General features: G+C 49.2%; 1 protein-coding gene across 1 annotated transcript in view; it reads right to left on the reverse strand.

Annotated features, from left to right (window-relative positions):
• Window positions 1–19,371, reverse strand: part of tspan7 (tetraspanin 7) — a 154,178-nt gene that overhangs the window by 29,370 nt on the left and 105,437 nt on the right. The window contains exon 2 of the mRNA XM_072513885.1: window positions 5,555–5,743. Within this exon, the coding sequence (XP_072369986.1) occupies window positions 5,555–5,743 (189 nt within the window). The remainder of the gene's footprint in view (window positions 1–5,554; window positions 5,744–19,371) is intronic.

The raw sequence follows: 19,371 nt of genomic DNA on the forward strand, positions 1-19,371 counted from the left end.
TCTGCCCCACGACTACAGAAGCCTCTGGCCATACAGCTGAAGGCTATTGCTAATGGGGAATTGGCAATCGTGGTTAAGTGAACACTTCACACAACCCAAGTGGATTCCTGTGGGTGAGCAGACCATGTCGCATGTGGGAGTCATTGCCTAGTTTCCCAATCGCACCTTTATGCATGGACACTGTACAACACCACACACGCAGCAGCCAACATCCGAACACCCAGGGGATGGGACACAGCTCCGAGGAAGTGTTCACAGCTGGAGGATGGGTGAGTGCTACAGCAGGGGGGGGGGGGGGGGGGGGGGGGGGGGGGGATATGCCTGGTGAGATGGGCCAAGAGTCCGCATAGCAGACATAAGTGATAGAGGTGTCATACTGGTTGTGGTCAAGGGTTTTTAGTGTGTCATACAATTCCCCACTTCCGTTGGTGCCACCCCACTCTCAGCACCACCCTCTCCCCCCCCACCCTAGTCTCCCTTCACCCGGTGCCTTCAGTGATCCTCAACGTGTTTAACCTTCCTAGCTCTACCGCTGCGTTTAGGTACCGGATGCCCATCTGAGGTGGAAGCAACCAGCTGCTTACCTCATCCCGTGGCCTTTGATGCCTCTAATGCCTTGTCCCATTTGCTGACTTTGAGACGAGGCCTCATCAGAGGTGGAACTCGGGGGAGCTGGTGGCTACCATCCCCGCTCTATGGTACAGGTCTGGGTTGGTACCCGCTCAGTACCCATAGGTCCCCGGGGTTCACTTTGGAATGGAGGGGCAGCTGGTTCGCGTCCCGGCTGCCCCTGCATCATCTGGCTCTGCCAGCCTGGTGACTCCCCGATGTCTGCACCGAGGTGTCGATGCCCTCGCCGATGCTCCTCATGATTGAGACATGCTCTGCGGTCCCTCGGCAATGCCCACCTCAGCACCTCAGTCATCCGTATCCGAGAGCAGGACATAGTCCGCACCATTGTGTCGACGCCCTCAGCGATTCTCCTCAGTGATTGGGACATGCTCTGCAGCGCCTCGGCAATGCCTACCTGCAACTGGGACAAGCTCCACAGCGCCTTGGCCATTCCCATCTGAGAGTGGGACGTCCTGCAGAACCTCATCTAGGTCGGCCTGGTACTGGGGAAGAGAGAAGGGCGGCACCATCGGGAGACTGGGGACCTGTATTGAACATTAAAGACCTTTGTGCACAACCAGTAGGATGCCTGTCATTTTCTTCCGCAATGCACCACTGGTGATGGGTGTGAGCGAGCACTCAGCAGACAGGCAGGGATCAGACAGTGGCATAGATTGAGGAGCACCAGCGCTCAGCTCTCTGCGGGTTATCATCACCCCACTGCCCTCAACAGTCACCCGCTGACAGTGATAACACAGTTCCAGCACCCTGGAGTGATGTGACACATACCCTGGGAAGGTGGGAAACGGCAGTGGAGGGTGGGTAAGGTTGCGTTGACAGACCAGGCCATGTCCTAAATGAAGTAGGCGAGTATGAGGGCCTCCTCCGGGCAGTGTACTGGCGTGTACCACCGGAGCAGTCGAAGCATCGGAACCGCATCTGGAGGTGCCTGATGCACCACTCAATCACAGCCCAGGTGGCCACGTGGGCCTCGTTGTATCGGGTCTCCGCTTCGGTCTCCATACTGGCGTCATTAACCAGGTCCTCAGCAGATATCCCTTATCCTCCAAGAGCCAGCCGCCCATCCTGGGGTGCTCCTCGAAGAGGGCGGGGTTGACCGACTGCCCCAGGTCGTAGTTGTCATGCACACTCCTCGGGAAGCATGGACACACATGCACTATCTTCATCTGGTGGTCCCACACGAGCTGTATGTTGAGGGAGTGGAATCCCTTTCTGCTAACATAGGGCACCTCCAGATGGCCCGGTGAGTGCAGCGCCACATGCGTGGCATCTAATACCCCCTGGACTGGGGCATCCTGACAAAGACAGAGAAGACTGCTGCCCGGGCATTTTGCCGAGCATGGTCCATGTCAAAGTTGATGTACTTTTCCGCCCGGGCATACAGGGCATGCGTGACCTGTCGGGTGCACCTGTGGGCTGCGGCCTGTGAGATACCACACAGGTCCCCACTCGAGCCCTGGAATGATCCAGAGGTGTAAATGTTCAGGGCTGCGGTGACCTTGTTGTCCACCGGGAGCGGGTGTCCTCCTCTTCCACATGGTGCCACATCCGCGAGGACATGGCACAGGTGCCGTACCGTCTCCTTGTTGAGGCAGAGCCTCCTGCAGCACGCGCTGTCAGTCATTTGTTCAAATGATCACCGGCACCTGTACATCCTGGGCCGTTGGGGGACCCCCTCTGGGTCCCTCCCTGGCCTGATGGGCGGCCAGTTCCTCAGGGTGTGGGGCAGGGTGTGGCACACAGGCCACTGCCACAAGCATCTGCAGACGCTGCTGCCGCCTTCTCCAGCATCTGGCCACATCGCGTAGCACCACTAGGGCAACATCGGTGTCCAACATCCCTGCAATAGCGTTCAATATCTCTGTAAGGCATTGGGAGAAGGTGCTAGACTGACAAACAGCAGTAACTCCCCCCCCCCCCCCCCCCCCCCCCCGCCCCCCATTTCCCCCACTGATAGCCCCCTGCTGCCCCCAACCCGGAATGCCCTGCCCACACACATCTGGCTGCAGCGGACCCCAGAACCCTGTACCCCAGGCACCCGCTCACAACATCAACTAGACCGGGAGCTGGTCCCCTCCCCATGGCATTCACCCACCGTCTGACCGTGGACATGTCCCCCGGAGCTGTGTCCCATCCCCTGGGTGTTCGGATGTTGTCCGCTGCGTGTGAAGCCTTGCCTCCCGCAGTGTTTAGGTACATTGTCCAGGCATCGCAGTCTGATTGAGATGCTATGCAATGACTCCCACATGTTACATGGCACGCTCACCCACGGGAATCCATTTGGGTTGTGTGAAGTGCTCACTTAGCCAAGATTGCCAATTCCCCATCAGCAATAGCCATCAACCCCACAGCCAGACAGCTCAGCTGTGTGGGGGTTATGGAATCATAGAATTTACCGTGCAGGAGGAGGCCATTTGGCCCATCGAGTCTGCACTGGCCCTTGGAAATAGCACCCCACTTAAGCCCACACCCGTAACCCAGTAACCCCACCTAATCTTTCAGACACTAGGGCAATTTACCATGGCCAATCCACCTAACCTGCACAACTTTGGACTGTGGGAGGAAACTGGAGAAAATCCACGCAGACACGGGGAGAAGATGCAGACTCCGCACAGACAGTGATCCAAGCCGGGAATTGAACCTGGGGCGCTGGAGCTGTCAAGCAACTGTGTTAACCACTGTGCTATCGTGCTGTATTATAGGTGGTCAGTGGGGCAGACGGGCAGAGACAAGGGATGCCCCCAGAAGGGTACACACGATCCAGGGGTTGGCATGGTGGTGCCACGAGCGTTTGTCCCCCCCAGCGCCTCCCACCCACCCTCCCATGGTGACCTACCCCTGCAAAGGATCTACCATCCCCAGCAGAGGTTCCCCTACTTCCCACTGAGCACTGGGACAGCAAGCCCAGTGTCCCGGACTCTTTGCTACTCATCTCCTCGGCTCCCCACAGAAGACCTTCTGCCAAGTTCACGTTTTTAAAAAGGAGTACTAATCGGCGCCAGCGTGTGCACTTGTTGGGGAGGTTGCTGAATGACGGGGCCGTTAGATATGGGGTCGCTCTCGTTAATTGTATGAAAATGGGGCTTGTGTGGTGATAAATGGTTTCTCGTCACGCTCCGGTGAAACACCAATTTCGCTTACAGGAGCGGGCTGGATGCATCGCACACTGTTTGGCACCTGGCGTGGTTCTCGTTTTTGGCCTCTCCGCTATTCACTGGCCTCGTTTCGCTTGAACGTAATGAGGCCGGAGGATCACGCCCTTAGTGTCATTGAATAGCGGTGGAGAACTCACCGGCAGAGCAGACAGCAAACTCCCTGAAACAAACAAAATTAGACATTTTTCCGGAGAATCACGGCCGTAGATTTTTTTTTAAGCACTGGGGAGCGGAAATCGGGCTGCCATTCTGAAAGGATGCTCCGATCTCCAACTGAGCTTGTGCGATCCCCAAATCCCCCACCGATGGGAAATGGCACCCTCCACTCACATGGGCACCCCCCCCCCCCCATGGTGGCAGTGCCAATGTGCCAGGGGAAGGACCAGGGGGCCACAGTACACTGACCCCAGGGGTCTCTGATCGCCTGGGAGACCACCCTGGGTGCCATTGTGCCTGGTCCATGTCCTTGTGGACCAGCACTCATTGGCACCTGTCTGCAGCCTAGCTGGGGAGGCTGGAGAATAGAGGGAGGCCAGTGTATCCCGGGTAAGTAGGCTGAGGACCTACTTCTGTGAGCATCGTTTGGTCCCGCTCCTATTGTGCGGAGTTCCGATTCAGATGCCTCGCAGGACTTAGGCTGCCGGGAAGCCCACGAGAGACTTCACCCGGGATTCTCTGGCCACGTTGTGCTCTCGCTTGTTTGCAACACAGCGCGAGAATCACGCTTTATGAGTTTATTAAAAGAAGCCTAGTTTATTAAAAGAAGCCTGGTTACAAGTCTCTTTTACTCTGGGTCTAACAATAGTGAAAGTAAACAAATGGCCATTTTGGTAAATGAATAAAACATTTATACTTATGGTGTGACCTGTGGAGTAGTGGGGCTAGGGAAACTGCGTACTCATGTTACATCTTCTCCTTCCTGAAAAGGTTGAACAACTTCCAAAGCCATTTTGGTTTACAAATGTTTAAAAAGATGGTATTTGTCCTTTTATCCTTTTGTGGGGGCACAGTGGTTAGCACTGTTGCTTCACAGCTCCAGAGTCCCAGGTTCAATTCCCGGCTTGGGTCACTGTCTGTGTGGCGTCTGCACATTCTCCCCGTGTCTGCGTGGGTTTCCTCCAGGTGCTCCGATTTCCTCCCACAGTCCAAAGATGTGCAGGTTAGGTGGATTGGCCATGCTAAATTACCATTAGTTTCCAAAAAAGCTTAGGCGGGGTTACTGGGATAGGGTGGAGGTGTGGGCTTAAAGTAGGTGCAGACTCGATGGGCCGAATGGTTTCTTTCTGCTCTGTAAATTCTATGATGATTCTATCCATGAAGAATATGATTATTCAACCTCCAATCACACATTGTCTGCATTTCGATGTCCTGCAAGAGCCAATCTATGTTATGACCAAGATGGGAGGAGTTTGTAGATTCTCTAGTCCGACTAAATACCACCGAGAATGTGTCCATGCCTGTCTGCAACTACTGTGTATCATCTGTGAGACTAGGAAAAAATGCAACAAGTACACAACTCCAGTCTGAATGAACTTACACATTTTAAGTAGCCCCAGGCCCTACCATGTTCACCAGAATATCAGTCTTGTCAAGATGTTTGAATGATTATTTTCAAACTACATTGTAAATTAGCAGATTAACACAGCATTGCAATATTAATTTTCTCTCACTTGAGACGTACAGCTCCAATAGCTAATGATGAAGGTGTTTTTAGTTACATACAATATCCGTGTTTAATGTGGTAAAACTGTTTATGTGCCACTTACCAGTTTCAGCATCCATGGGCTTCCACGGCATGTTGCAAAGCAACCAAAAAGGCCAAAAACAACAATGGTGGTGCCAGTCCCAATGAGTACATAGGGGGCATTTGTGGAATTCTCAGCGACAAGCGAGATGTAGGTCCCCAAGGTGAGTTTGCCCCATACTCCAACAGCCAATAGGACAACACCTGTGATCTGCAAAAGAGGAAAACATCCTTCAACAAACACTGAACCTTTAAAGGACAACTGCTATGCCACCTCTCAAGGATGTGAAAATCCTGAAAGAGAACAGAAAGTCTCAAATTGAAGCTCTAATCGGACTGGCACAAGTGTTTAGAGAGAGACAAGCAATGATGAAACTCCAGTCCTCCAAATTATAGCCCCTTTGATGACACAACCTGCAGAACTAAATCCCAGCTTTAGAATATCAGTCCATAAAAACATACTATCAAAGGCACGATTTGCTTGGGACAAGTAGTGAAATAGATAGCTTGTAATTCTTGCACCAACAGGACTAATACTTTTTGTTCAGTCAGTTGTGTCTGCCTTCTAATGGAAGAGTAGAAAATACTCTTTGGAGGTGGGTCATTCCAGCATTCACATTACAAGTGAAAAAGCATTATGAAAAATATAGCAGCTTAAAGGTCTCTGATTGCCAGAGTGAATTTTAATGATAGGAGTGAGCTACAGCTTTTTTCAACTATTACAATGTCAATAATGGGCCACCAAAATTAATTAACTTTTAAAACATAATTTTTTGTTGTCACCTTATACGTGCCTGCTTTCATGATTACTGGTAGCCTCCCTAACAGTGTACAATTAACAAATCACTGCCTATTTAAGTTTGAATTTCTGATATTCCTCCCAAGCGAATACTACAGTTGTTTTATTACGTATAGTAATATCTTGTTACTCATTTACTTACTTCCAGAACGGTTGGATGGTTAATGTTCAGTAAGTCTACATATTAAGCAAATACTGTTTATTGAGTAACAATTATAAATATGAGTTTGTTCACTCTTCTACAATTATAACTGAAGATTAGATAAATAAGATTAAGTATATATAATGTTTAACTATGCCTGTTCAATAAGCTATATCTCTAACTAGTTCACTAGTCACTCCTGATACAGAGAGGCAGGAACCGCATGAGTGTAGCTTCTATACATATATCTGGTGCTGCCATCTAGTGGTTGTCTAGCACTTACTTACAGATGTTAACCCCTTACATACCTGCAGATATACAGATCAGTACAACAGTGGTGTGAAATCTGCAGAATAAAAGCAGTACAACTAGTGTAAGACAAGAATCAAATATCTTGGAGGAACTATTGGTTTAAGATGTGGGTTGCTATGATATACTGAGATGTGCAAATGGATAATGAAGACAGCTTCAAGGCCATCTATACAGTCAAAAACAATTGAACCTTATAATGGTAATTTCTTCATCATTTTTGTTGATTGATTAGTCTAGAAGTAGAGAGGTCTGCACACACTTCATTTAGCTTCGATGCAGCATTTTGCTTCATTGTTTTACTGAATGAAACAATCAATTGAAAGTTGAGTGTATAATATTATAGATATATACAAATTATTATTTATATTTAGAGAGAGAGGGAGAAAAAATATGTTCACTGGATTCTTGATCAAATCTAATTCACTCTTCCTCACACTGAGCATGTTTTGTATCTACAATTTCAAATCAGTAGTTGGAAACTACAGGATGAAAGTTTGTAGCAGATGATTGATAGTGAAAATGCCCAACGGGTCTGAGAAATATCAAGCAGCAACTAAACTACCTCAACTAAAGAGAACACAAAGTATTTTTTCAATTGGAGCTGATGCCACATTTGGTAACAATGATGTTTCTTGGGATAGAAAGAATTTCTATCTGAGGCTTTGATAAAAATATTTAGAAAATATTTTTTCCTGTATTCACCAAATGTAATTTGTTAAATATTACTACAAAAATGTTTAATGGAGACAGTTAACATATATAAACATAAATAATGTTTGTATGTATGTATATGTATGATTTTCACAGATGACCTTTTTCCCTTAAGGCTGCTCAGGACAACTTCTGCATCCTCATAACCACCTTGTTAATGGTGTGAGTCTTTCATCTAGCAAGAAAATGGTTTGCGCCATGGTGGTCAACTCTGTGTTAAGCACAGCAGCATGATGGTGCAGTGGTTAGCACTGCTGCCTCACAGTGCCGAAGACCCGGGTTTGATCCTGGCCCCTGGTCACAATCCGTGTAGAGTTTGCACATTCTCCCCATCTCTGAGTGGGTCTCACCCCCACAACCCAAAGATGTGCCGAGTAGGTGGATTGGCCACGCTAAATGGTCCCTTAATTGGAAAAAAAAACCTCCTTGAGCATCGCCTGATGAGGCTCTGTAGTCCCATTCTGGCACAGCAATCTCTGACGTGTTTACAGCAGAAGAGGACAGTGGGCTGAGAATGTACATGATCGTCTGGTCTCTTTAGGGTCCTCTTCCTGGCCAGCTGAGCTTTTTGTTCTGCTTGCTTTTTCCAATGTATCTCAAAACAATCAGCTTCCAGAAGTCATGGCTGTAAGTGTTTTCCAGTTGGTAGTGTCAATGTCCACCATTTTCATATCTCCCTTGCAGCTAACCTTGTAAAAGGGGTATGAACGTCCAGGAGGTTATGACCCAGTGGCCAGTTCACATATAGCATTCTGTATATATGGCCATCGTCCATCCAGTGAATGTGGCTAAGTCAGCACAGATATTATTAGTTTAGATATGAGTGTATGTAGATGGAATTAGCACACTCTAGGACTTCGGTGACCTTGTCCTGCCAATAGGGGCCCAGGATACGTTTGAGACAGTGAAGGTAGAAACTGTTGAGCCTTTTTTCCTGCCAAGGATTTGTTGTCCAGGTATCACCATTGTAGAGAAGTTCGCTGAGGAAGCAGGCTTCGTAGACTCACGGTTCAGTGTTCTCAGTCAGGTGACTGTTATTACACGTTCTCCTACTCAGCTTGGATGTAACAGCTGTGCTTTTGTGAGGAGTGTCTTGATTTTAACATCAAGTAACAAGATTGACCACTACCTGGCCGAGAATTCTTATCACAGCAATAACCAAAGATCAAGTGCCAAAAATTCTAAACTGCATGTATTGCTTTACATTCTCCCAATAACAAACCACAGTGGTATATGGCACTGACTAGTAAGCATTGGTTGCTTCAATGATTTGATTGTCTTCTGTAAGCGCCTGACTGGTACCACGGGGATAGTGGCTCTGTGTAACCCAGAAAGTGAAAAGGCAATTACCACTCTCTGGCTCTTTCAACCCAAGCTCTGACAATGCAGCTTTGATTAAACATTTCTATGAAAGCCTTGCATTGTACTGGAGTAATAGGTTACTGCATCTATTTATGCTACAATTAAGAATTTTCACATAAATCATTTGCACATTTTTAACAAAATAATGCATTGCTTTTGTAAGCGATAGTTCGACAATGCTTCTTTATTTGGTATAACCTGCTAATGGCCTTGGTGTGTGTAACTTTAAACAAACCAATTAGTTAAACACTTTTAGGGGCTGCAAATCTCTAGTGAATATGCCTTTCTGTATTCCTAAAGGCTGAACTTTTTATTTTCTTTCATGGGATGTGGGCATCGATGAGGGGCCAGCATTTATTGCCTTCTCTAATTGCCCTTGAAAGGGTGGTGACAATTTGCCTTCTTGAATTGCTGCAGGCCATGTGTTGTCGGTACACCAACAGTGCTGTTAGGGTGGGGAATTCCAGGATGTTAATCCAGCGACAATGAAGGAACTGCTAGCAATATTATTCTAGTTCAGGATGGCGCGTGGTTTGGAGGTGTACTTGCAGGTGGTGGTGTTCCCATGCACCTGTTGTCCTTGTCCTTCTGGATGGTTTGGAAGTGCTGGTGAAGTTGCTGCAGTGCATCATATAGATAATATTTATTGCTGCCGCTGTGAGTCAGTGGTGTAGGCAGTGAATATTAATGCAATAGATTAGGGTGCCAAACAAGTAGGCTGCTTTGTTCGGAATGGTGTTGAGATTCTTTTTTTGAAAAATAAATTTAGAGTACCCAATTATTTTTTTTCCCCAGTAAAAGAGCAATTTAGCATCGCCAATCCACCTACCCTGCACATTTTGGGGGCGAAATCCACGCAAACACAGGGTGAATGTGCAAACTCCACACGGTCAGTGACCCAGAGTCGGGAGCGAACCTGGGATCCCGGTGCCGTGAGGCAGTAGAACTAACTACTGGGCCACCGTGCTGCCCTTGGTGTTGAGATTCTGGAGTGTTGTTGGAGTTGCACTCATCCAGGCAAGTGGAGGATATTCCATCATACTCCTGACTTGCGGCTTGTAGATGATGGACAGGCTTTGGGGAGTCAGGAGGTGGATCATCTGTTGCAGAATTCCCAGCCTCTGACTCTGTAGTTATTGTGTTTATATGGTTAGTCCTTAGTTTCTAGCCAATGGTAAGCCTCCAGGCTGTTGATAGCGGGGGATTCAGCAATGATAATGCCATTGAATATCATGGGGAGATGAGATGGTTGGATTTTCTCTTGTTGAACATGATGATTGTCTGGCACTTATGGGGTGCAAATTAATGCATGTTATTGTCTGTCCCGCAAGGGGCAGCACAGTGGCACAGTGGTCAGCACTGTTGCCTCACAGCGCCAGGAACCTTGGGTGATTGCGTCCACTTTCTCCCAGTGTCACATGGGTTTACTCCGGGTGTCCCAGTTTCCTCCCACAGTCTAAAGATGTGCAGGTTAGATGGATTGGTCATGCTAAATTGCACCGTATTATCCAAAATGTGGGGATACTGGGTTACGGGGATAGAGTGGGGGCACGGGGTCTTTCCAAGGGTTAGTGCAGACTTACTGGGCTGAAGGGCCTCCTTCTGCACTGTAGAGATTCTACTTTGTTGTGACATCAGTTACCAAAGCAAGAAAAGACACTTCAAACTTCTCAATTGGAGTCACTTCTTACAAAGTGTCTAATTGTAATTGACAATAAAATCAGCAGCAGTTACAAGTTTAATTTTAGAGCAGTGTTAAACATAAGAGAAAAACACATTGGAGCCCAGGACATCTTACAGTCTGATGTGAAACTTTCACATATATCCTTCTAATGTTGAGTTTCGGGGCAAACCTGGGCAAAGCTTGCATCTGTCCTCTGGAGGGATGATAATTTAAAAGGTCATGGGGCTGTTGGAATGGTGCGAGCAGTTAGATTTTCCACTGGTATCCCCTCCTGGGCGCTAATTGTGCTGGACACCTGTAAGATAACAATGTTCAACATAGCATTGGAACAAGGGTTTCCACGCTGTGTTCATTCCCTGGAAATCACTAGAATGCTCTAGAGGATTGTCCCGCCAGCCTTTACGGCATCTACTAAACAAGGCTTTCTCGTATTGCAGTTTACATAATGTGCCCAAGATGCACCAATGATGGAATAAGCATCCACTAAATATTCTGGCAAAGACAGACTCTCAGTGCATTGGACTGAAATTTTGCCTCAGCTGTAGCTATGGGATCGCAGACTGCCACGGTGTCACTATTTAATCTTGCAGATGAATAACAGTCATTAAGGTGAGAGTTGTTGCTGTTCATGGACCCATGCGCCAAAATGACTTACTGGCTTTAGGTTATAGTAGCTTTACGTTTTAGGTCATAATCATTGCAGCGATTTTTTAGTCTAGGTTAAAAAACTGTATTGAGTCAAAGCTGAAAGCATCCAATTCTTTTAAGAGATTGATATTATAAATTTTGTATTCATGGCCAGTGAGAAAATACATGCTTTGGTTCATTTACAATAGGGGCAAGTCAAGCAGAGGAATAAAGACAACAAAAAGGAATGGATTTCTGAGCAGAGTGGCAGAGGTGAAATCTTGGAATCATTTAAGAACTGTTCAATGTAGCATCTAGTGCCGGTAGTGTGTAGGGTTGTTTTAAGGTGGGTTATAGTCCCTTCCTCGTGCATGTGCATTTTGCGAAAAAGGAAACAGAGAAGTGAATCATTCACAATGAGTGTTAAAATTTGATAAAATGCAAATGATTTACAGACACAACCATGTCTAAATTCATCCCTCTTTCTCCAGTACATAATCCATAAGACCATAAGACATAGGAGCGGAAGTAAGGCCATTCGGCCCATCGAGTCCACTCCACCATTCAATCATGGCTGATTTCAACTCCATTTACCCGCTCTCTCCATAGCCCTTAATTCCTCGAGAAATCAAGAATTTATCAACTTCTGTCTTAAAGACACTCAACGTCCCGGCCTCCACCGCCCTCTGTGGCAATGAATTCCACATACCCACCACTCTCTGGCTGAAGAAATTTCTCCTCATCTCTGTTCTAAAGTGATCCCTTTTATTCTAAGGTTGTGCCCCCTGGTCCTAGTCTCCCCTGCTAATGGAAACAACTTCCCTACATCCACCCTATCTAATTCAGTTCCATTTTCGGCAGGCAAAATTTCAACTCATCCCACATATGGAACAAGAAATCAATTCAACTACTCCCACAGAGAAAGAAATACGACAACCTACTGCCCTTTCTTCATACACATAATTGAGCAAAGTTATAACTATTCGAAATGCTCCAAAACGCAAACAAATCTAGTTTAAAAATGACATACTTCTCAACACGTGAACCCATGTGTTTCAGTGATGAAATAAAGCAAACATTTTATTGGTTTAGCATAATCTGCTTATTTCAAACAATAGTATTGTGAATATTGATTGCAGATTTAGAGGGCTCCACCAGCTAGTTCAGTGAATTTTTTGTACTTTGGCACCATCTAATGGAGCCCGTTTGTAATTATTTTACATCCTCAAATGCTTTATCAGCCGATCTAACTTTTTAATGTATGGTATTCTTAATCTTAAAACGATTATAAATTGATGTTTTTTCTTAGCTCTTACAAAACGATGGAGCAGTGATTAGCACTGTTGCCTCACAGCTCCAGAGACCCGGGTTCATTTCCGGCCTCGGGTGACTGCCTGTGTGGAGTTTGCACTTTCTCCCCGTGTCTGCATGGGTTTCCTCCAGCTGCTCCGGTTTCCTCCCACAGTCCAAAGATGTGGTTAGGTGGATTGGCCATGTTAAATTGCCCCTTGGTGCCCAAAAGGTTAGGTACTGGGTTATGGGGATGGCGTGGAGGTGTGGGCTTAAGTAGGATGCTCTTTCCAAGGCTGATGCAGACTCGATAGGCCGTATGGCCTCTTTCAATGATTCTAATCCTGCCATTTCAGATAACTTCACAATAATAACTATTTGAAAATGTATAAATATTCAGTCTGTAAACTTTTTTCTTTTACTAGGGTGTCGAAGGAACTACCTGCAGCTAGGTCACATACGTGAACAAAGAAAATCTGGAAACAATCAATAGATTTTTACAATGTTCTGGGTAAATGGATAGGGTTGATCAGGCAGCAGTAGAAGTTCTGCTGCTGGTTTGGTGGTGATGGAATCTGCTAGTTTATTACACTGTTTATTGTTTTTTTAAGAGAACATGGCTACAGAGCAACATTGTAGTTGTGGGAAATGTTATTTTTCATCAGGGAAGCATGATGTTAAGACACAACATTTTGAAATAGTTAATCTATGTCTGGACTGAACTGTATGTTTTGAGCAGATAGCTCTACATGGGAAAAAGATAAGAAAATGAAATCTGTGGGAATAGACAAGATTGTATACAAATGCCCTTGTAATAAGGGCAAATGCTCGGAGGATCTGAAAAGCTGGAAAGCAGCAGACTCTCAAGGTTGAATAGTTATCAAAAATGGAAAGAAATGTTTTGCTGATGAAGTGCCATGAATTGGAGGTACACATGGATAAGAGATACAAGGACATAACTATTGGTCTTGTAGAAAGGGAAAGCTCTGTTTTGACACTTTATCAAAGAGTGGTGAAAAGCATAGCTAGTGAGGCATGCTGACATAACTCAGCCCATCGAGTCTGCACCAACCCTCTGAAAGGAGAACTCTACCTATCCCCATAACCCCATGCATTGATCATGGCCAATCCACCTGACCTGCACATCTTTGGATACAAAAAAATGGTATAAAAGGAAATGAGTTGCACCTAGGCTGAAATCCACATAGATTAATTAAACTTTGATTGTAATAACTCTCCAGGCAGAGATAAAGGGCTAAATTTTGTAATTGTGTTGTGATTCTTGCAGATGGGTCTGAAAGTGTTGGGGAGTGGTGGCGGTGGCAAACCCACTTCCTCAATCCGTGGGACCGAGAGATGCCTCTTGTCTGCAGCACCCAACAAATTGGCTGTTTCCAGGGCGGCTGCCTCCTGGACTGGTAAGCCAATCACAGAGTCAGCAGCTCAGCAGTGCCACCAGGAGATTTGGTTACTCCTGGAACTTCACCTGAGAGAAGCGGATGTAATGGATAAATAGTGGCACTCTCAGAAGCTAGTGAGTGGGATCTTGGGGCTCTGGAGCCAGTCAGGCAAGTCCTGGTAATGGGAAGGTGATTGGAGACTGGTGAATGGGGACTGGTGAGAGCAGGTTGCTCTGTTGTTGCGAGGGGGCCCTTACTTGGGTAAAAGGTGTCTGGAAGAGGAAGGACCCCAGAGGACCCCCGGATTTACAATGAAACACACTGTGCTGTGGCACAGGACCTCCAAACTGGAGTACCCCAAAAATGATAAGTTGAGTGATGAAGTTGCTCAACCTGCCACTTGAGCGCTGTTTACTCCCCTGCGCCTCTCTTCTCATTTCCTTGCCAGCTCTTTAAACTCTTCGATTATTTTCTGAAATGTATATTTTCATAGGCTGCTACACTTCTCATTGAAGTCACATCATACCCAATATGGCATTTGATTGGCTGGTGCTGGTGGTTGACATTCAATGTTATGATGTGCCAAGTGTTCATCCAGGTACTTTATTTTTAAATTAAGGGGCAATTTAGCGTGTCAATCCACCTACCCTGCACATCTTTGGGTTGTGGGTCGACATTCACACAGACATGGAGAAAGTACAAATGTCACATGGACAGTGACCTGGGGCCGATATGTAATCGGGGCAGCATTGGGGATAGCACAATTGCTTCACAGCTCCAGGGTCCCAGGTTTGATTCCCTGCTGGGTCACTGTCTGTGCGGAGTCTACACGTTCTCCCCGTGTGTGCGTGGGTTTCCTCCGGGTGGTCCGGTTTCCTCCCACAGTCCAAAGATGTGCAGGTTAGGTGGATTGGCCATGCTAAATTGCCCTTAGTGTCCAGAATTGGCCTTAGTGTTGGGTTGAGGTGTGGGCTTGGCTAGGGTGCTCTTTCAAAGAGCCGGTACAGACTCGATGGGCCGAATGGCCTCCTTCTGCACTGTAAATTCTATGATGATCTATGATGATAATCTGGGTCCTCGGCAACCTGAGGCAGCAGTGTTAACCACTGTGTCACCATGCTGCCCATCAAGGTCATTTTTAAAGGATGTGAGGCAGCCTGCCTCTCCCACCCTCCAGGCAGTGCACCTGTCAGCATCCCATGGTTCTTTCCTGTGAGAGATGCTGGGAACAGAGACAAAATTGTGCTGAGGCTCCAAATTCTCTGGGCACTTGTCACCTAATAGCAGGAAATTGTGGAGGTAGACTGTACAGAGTGTGGTAGTATGCATTAGGGGTCATGTGGGACTGTGAAGCCGTGATGCTATTGGCTGACAGATCCCGGGTCCTGGTTGGCTGTTGATCCCTAGCTCCGCCTTGAAGGCGGAGTATAAGAACCTGGGCTTCTCCCCGCAGCTCCAGTCTGTTGCTGAACTGCGGGGAACAAGTCACGCTTAATAAAGCCTCATCAACTTCACCTCTATTCGTCTCTCTCGTAAGTCATTGTGCGCTACAATTTATTAAGCGTGCTTAAAGGACTATGGAGCTCAGGATCGTCCCGGAATGCCTGCGGATCAGCGCCCACGCAGTGAACGCGGCAGCAGTTTTTAAACACTGGCAGACTTGTTTCGAAGGCTACCTCCGAACGGCCCCCGGCCGGATCACAGAAGACCAGAAACTACAGGTCCTCCACTCAAGGGTAAGCCCGGAAATTTACCCTCTCATAGAAGACGCAGAGGATTTCCCGACGGCGCTCGCAGCACTAAAGAGCGTCTACGTTCGCCCAGTGAACCAGGTCTACGCACACTACCAACTCGCAACGAGACGGCAAAGTCCCGGAGAATCGCTAGAGGAGTTCTACGCCACGCTGCTAATTTTGGGACGGGGCTGCGGCTGCCCGCCGGTAAACGCGACTGAACACACAGACATGTTAATTCGCGATGCGTTTGTGGCAGGTATGAACTCTCCCCAAATCCGCCAAAGACTTTTAGAAAAAGAGTCGCTAGGACTCTGAGGCACGGGCCATCGCAGCTTCCCTAGATGTGGCCTCGCAAAACGCCCGCGCCTACGGCCCTGACACGGGGCAGCCCCTTGGGCTCCGTGGACCCCCGTCGCGACAAACCCCCCCCCTCCCTCACAGGCTTGCGCGGTTAAGACGCCAGATCATCCCGGGGGTCCCGCTGCTATTTCTGCGGGCAGACGAAACACCCCCGGCAGCGCTGCCCGGCCCGCGCAGCGACTTGCAAGAGCTGCGGGAAAAAGGGCCATTTCGCGGCTGTGTGCCGGTCCCGGGGGGTCGCCGCTGTCCCCGGAGAAGAAAGAGTCCAGCGCATCCCAAACGCTCCCCAACCCCCCCAGCGCCCCATGTGCGACCCGCGGGCGCCGCCCTTTTGGGTCCCGGCCACTACGAGGGGAGGATGGGTGCCGCCATCTTGTGACCCCCCAGCCATGTGCGATGCATGGGGGTGGCCATTTTGTCCATCCCCGACCACGTGCGATCAGTGGGGGCGGCCATTTTGTCCACCCCCGGCCGCGTGCGATTCATGGATGCCGCCATCTTGGATGACAACAAAGGACCCCAGCATCGACGGCTCCACGGGGTCCGAAGAAGGCGCTGAGACACTACGACCACATCTGGCCTCGGTGACGCTGGATCAAGCATGGCCCCGGACGCTCCAGACGACGACAACAACGGTGCTGATCAACGGACACGAGACACCATGCCTGATCGACTCCGGGAGCACAGAAAGCTTCATCCACCCAGAGACGGTAAGACGCTGTTTTTTGACCACCCGTCCCAGTACGCAAAAGATTTCCCTAGCTGCAGGATCCCACTCCGTAGAGATCAAAGGGTTCTGCATAGTGACCCCAACGGTGCAAGGAAGGGAGTTTAAAAACTACAGGCTCTACGTCCTTCCCCAACTCTGCGCGCCCACATTACTGGGATTAGACTTCCAGTGCAACCTGCAGAGCCTAACGTTTCAATTCGGCAGCCCTATACCCCCACTCACTATCTGCGGCCTCGCAACCCTCAAAGTTGAACCGCCATCCTCGTTTGCAAACCTCACCCCGGATTGCACACCCGTCGCCACTAGGAGCAGACGGTACAGCGCCCAGGACCGGACATTTATCCGGTCCGAAGTCCAGCGGTTGCTGAAGGAAGGCATAATCCAGGCCAGCAATAGTCCCTGGAGAGCACAGGTGGTAGTAGTAAAGACCGGGGAGAAGCAAAGGATGGTCACAGACTATAGCCAGACCATCAACAGGTACACACAGCTAGATGGGTACCCTCTCCCCCGCATATCCGACATGGTAAATCGGATTGCCCAATATAAGGTCTTCTCCACCGTGGACCTCAAGTCCGCCTATCACCAGCTCCCCATCCGCCCAAGTGACCGCAAGTACACAGCCTTCGAGGCAGATCGGCGACTTTACCACTTCCTAAGGGTCCCATTTAGCGTCACAAACGGGGTCTCGGTCTTCCAACGGGAAATGGACCGAATGGTTGATCAACACGGGTTACAGGCCACGTTCCCGTATCTCGACAACGTAACCACCTGCGGCCACGATCAGCAGGACCACGACGTCAACCTCCAAAAATTCCTCCAGACCGCAAACGCCTTGAACCTCACATACAACGAGGACAAGTGCGTGTTTAGCACAAACCGGCTGGCCATCCTGGGATACGTAGTGCGCAATGGGATAATAGGCCCCGACCCCGAACGCATGCGCCCCCTTATGGAATTTCCCCTTCCCCACTGCTCCAAAGCCCTGAAACGATGCCTGGGTTTTTTTTCATATTACGCCCAGTGGGTCCCCCAGTATGCAGACAAGGCCCGCCCACTAATACAGACTACTACCTTCCCCCTGTCGACAGAGGCTCGCCAGGCCTTCAGCCGCATCAAAGCGGATATCGCAAAGGCCACGGTGCGCGCCATCGACGAGTCCCTCCCCTTCCAGGTCGAGAGCGACGCCTCCAATGTAGCTCTAGCGGCCACCCTTAACCAAGCGGGCAGACCCGTGGCCTTCTTCTCCCGAACCCTCCACGCCTCAGAAATCCGCCACTCCTCAGTCAAAAAGGAAGCCCAAGCCATAGTGGAAGCTGTGCGACATTGGAGGCATTACCTGGCTGGCAGGAGATTTACTCTCCTCACTGACCAACGGTCGGTAGCTTTCATGTTCGATAATGCACAGCGGGGCAAAATTAAAAATGACAAGATCTTAAGGTGGAGGATCGAGCTCTCCACTTTCAACTATGAGATCTTGTACCGTCCCGGAAAGCTGAACGAGCCGTCCGATGCCCTATCCCGCGGCACATGTGCCAATGCACAAATAAACAGTCTCCAAACCCTCCACGAGGACCTCTGCCACCCGGGGGTCACTCGGTTCTACCATTTTATAAAGTCCCGCAACCTCCCCTACTCCGTGGAGGAGGTCCGTACTGTCACCAGGAACTGCCACATCTGCGCAGAGTGCAAACCGCACCTTTTCAGGCCAGATAGAGCGCACCTGATCAAGGCTTCCCGCCCCTTTGAACGCCTCAGTCTGGATTTCAAAGGGCCCCTCCCCTCCACCGACCGAAACACATACTTCCTGAACGTGGTGGACGAGTACTCCAGTTTCCCTTTCGCCATCCCCTGCCCCGACATGACAGCGGCCACAGTTATTAAAGCCCTTAGCACTATATTCACACCGTTCGGTTGCCCTGCATATATCTATAGCGACAGGGGGTCCTCCTTCATGAGTGACGAGCTGCGCCAGTTCCTGCTCAGCAAGGGCATAGCCTCGAGCAGGACGACCAGCTACAACCCCCGGGGAACGGGCAAGTAGAGAGAGAGAACGGCACGGTCTGGAAGACCGTCCTACTGGCCCTACGGTCCAGGGATCTCCCAGTTTCACGGTGGCAGGAGGTCCTCCCGGACGCTCTCCACTCCATCCGGTCGCTGCTGTGTACCACCACTAACCAAACGCCGCATGAGCGCCTCCTTGTCTTCCCCAGGAAGTCCTCCTCCGGAACGTCGCTGCCGACCTGGCTGGCGGCCCCAACCCATCCTGCTCCGGAAACATGTGCGGGCGCACAAGTCGGACCCGTTGGTCGAGAGGGTTCATCTCCTCCACGCGAACCCGCAGTATGCCTATGTGGCGTACCCCGACGGCCGACAGGACACGGTCTCCCTGCGAGATCTGGCACCCGCCGGCAACACACACACCCCCCCGACACCAATCACCCCCTCCCTGCCACCGGCGCACCCCGCGACCACCCCCTTCCCGGGAGGATCGGTCCTCCTCCCATGTCCGACCAGGAGTGAAACAGAAGCAGACACCGAAAAGCTCCCGGAGACGACAACGCGGGAACAAGCACCTGCACCACCACCGGGGCTGAGGCGATCAACAAGGAAGACCAGACCGCCCGCTCGACTCGTGGCATCGGTGTAACACAAGAATGTTGTGGACTTTAACGAGAATGTTCTTTTT

The sequence above is a fragment of the Scyliorhinus torazame genome, chromosome 8 (genome assembly GCF_047496885.1).
Source record: "Scyliorhinus torazame isolate Kashiwa2021f chromosome 8, sScyTor2.1, whole genome shotgun sequence".
Lineage (NCBI taxonomy): Eukaryota > Metazoa > Chordata > Chondrichthyes > Carcharhiniformes > Scyliorhinidae > Scyliorhinus > Scyliorhinus torazame.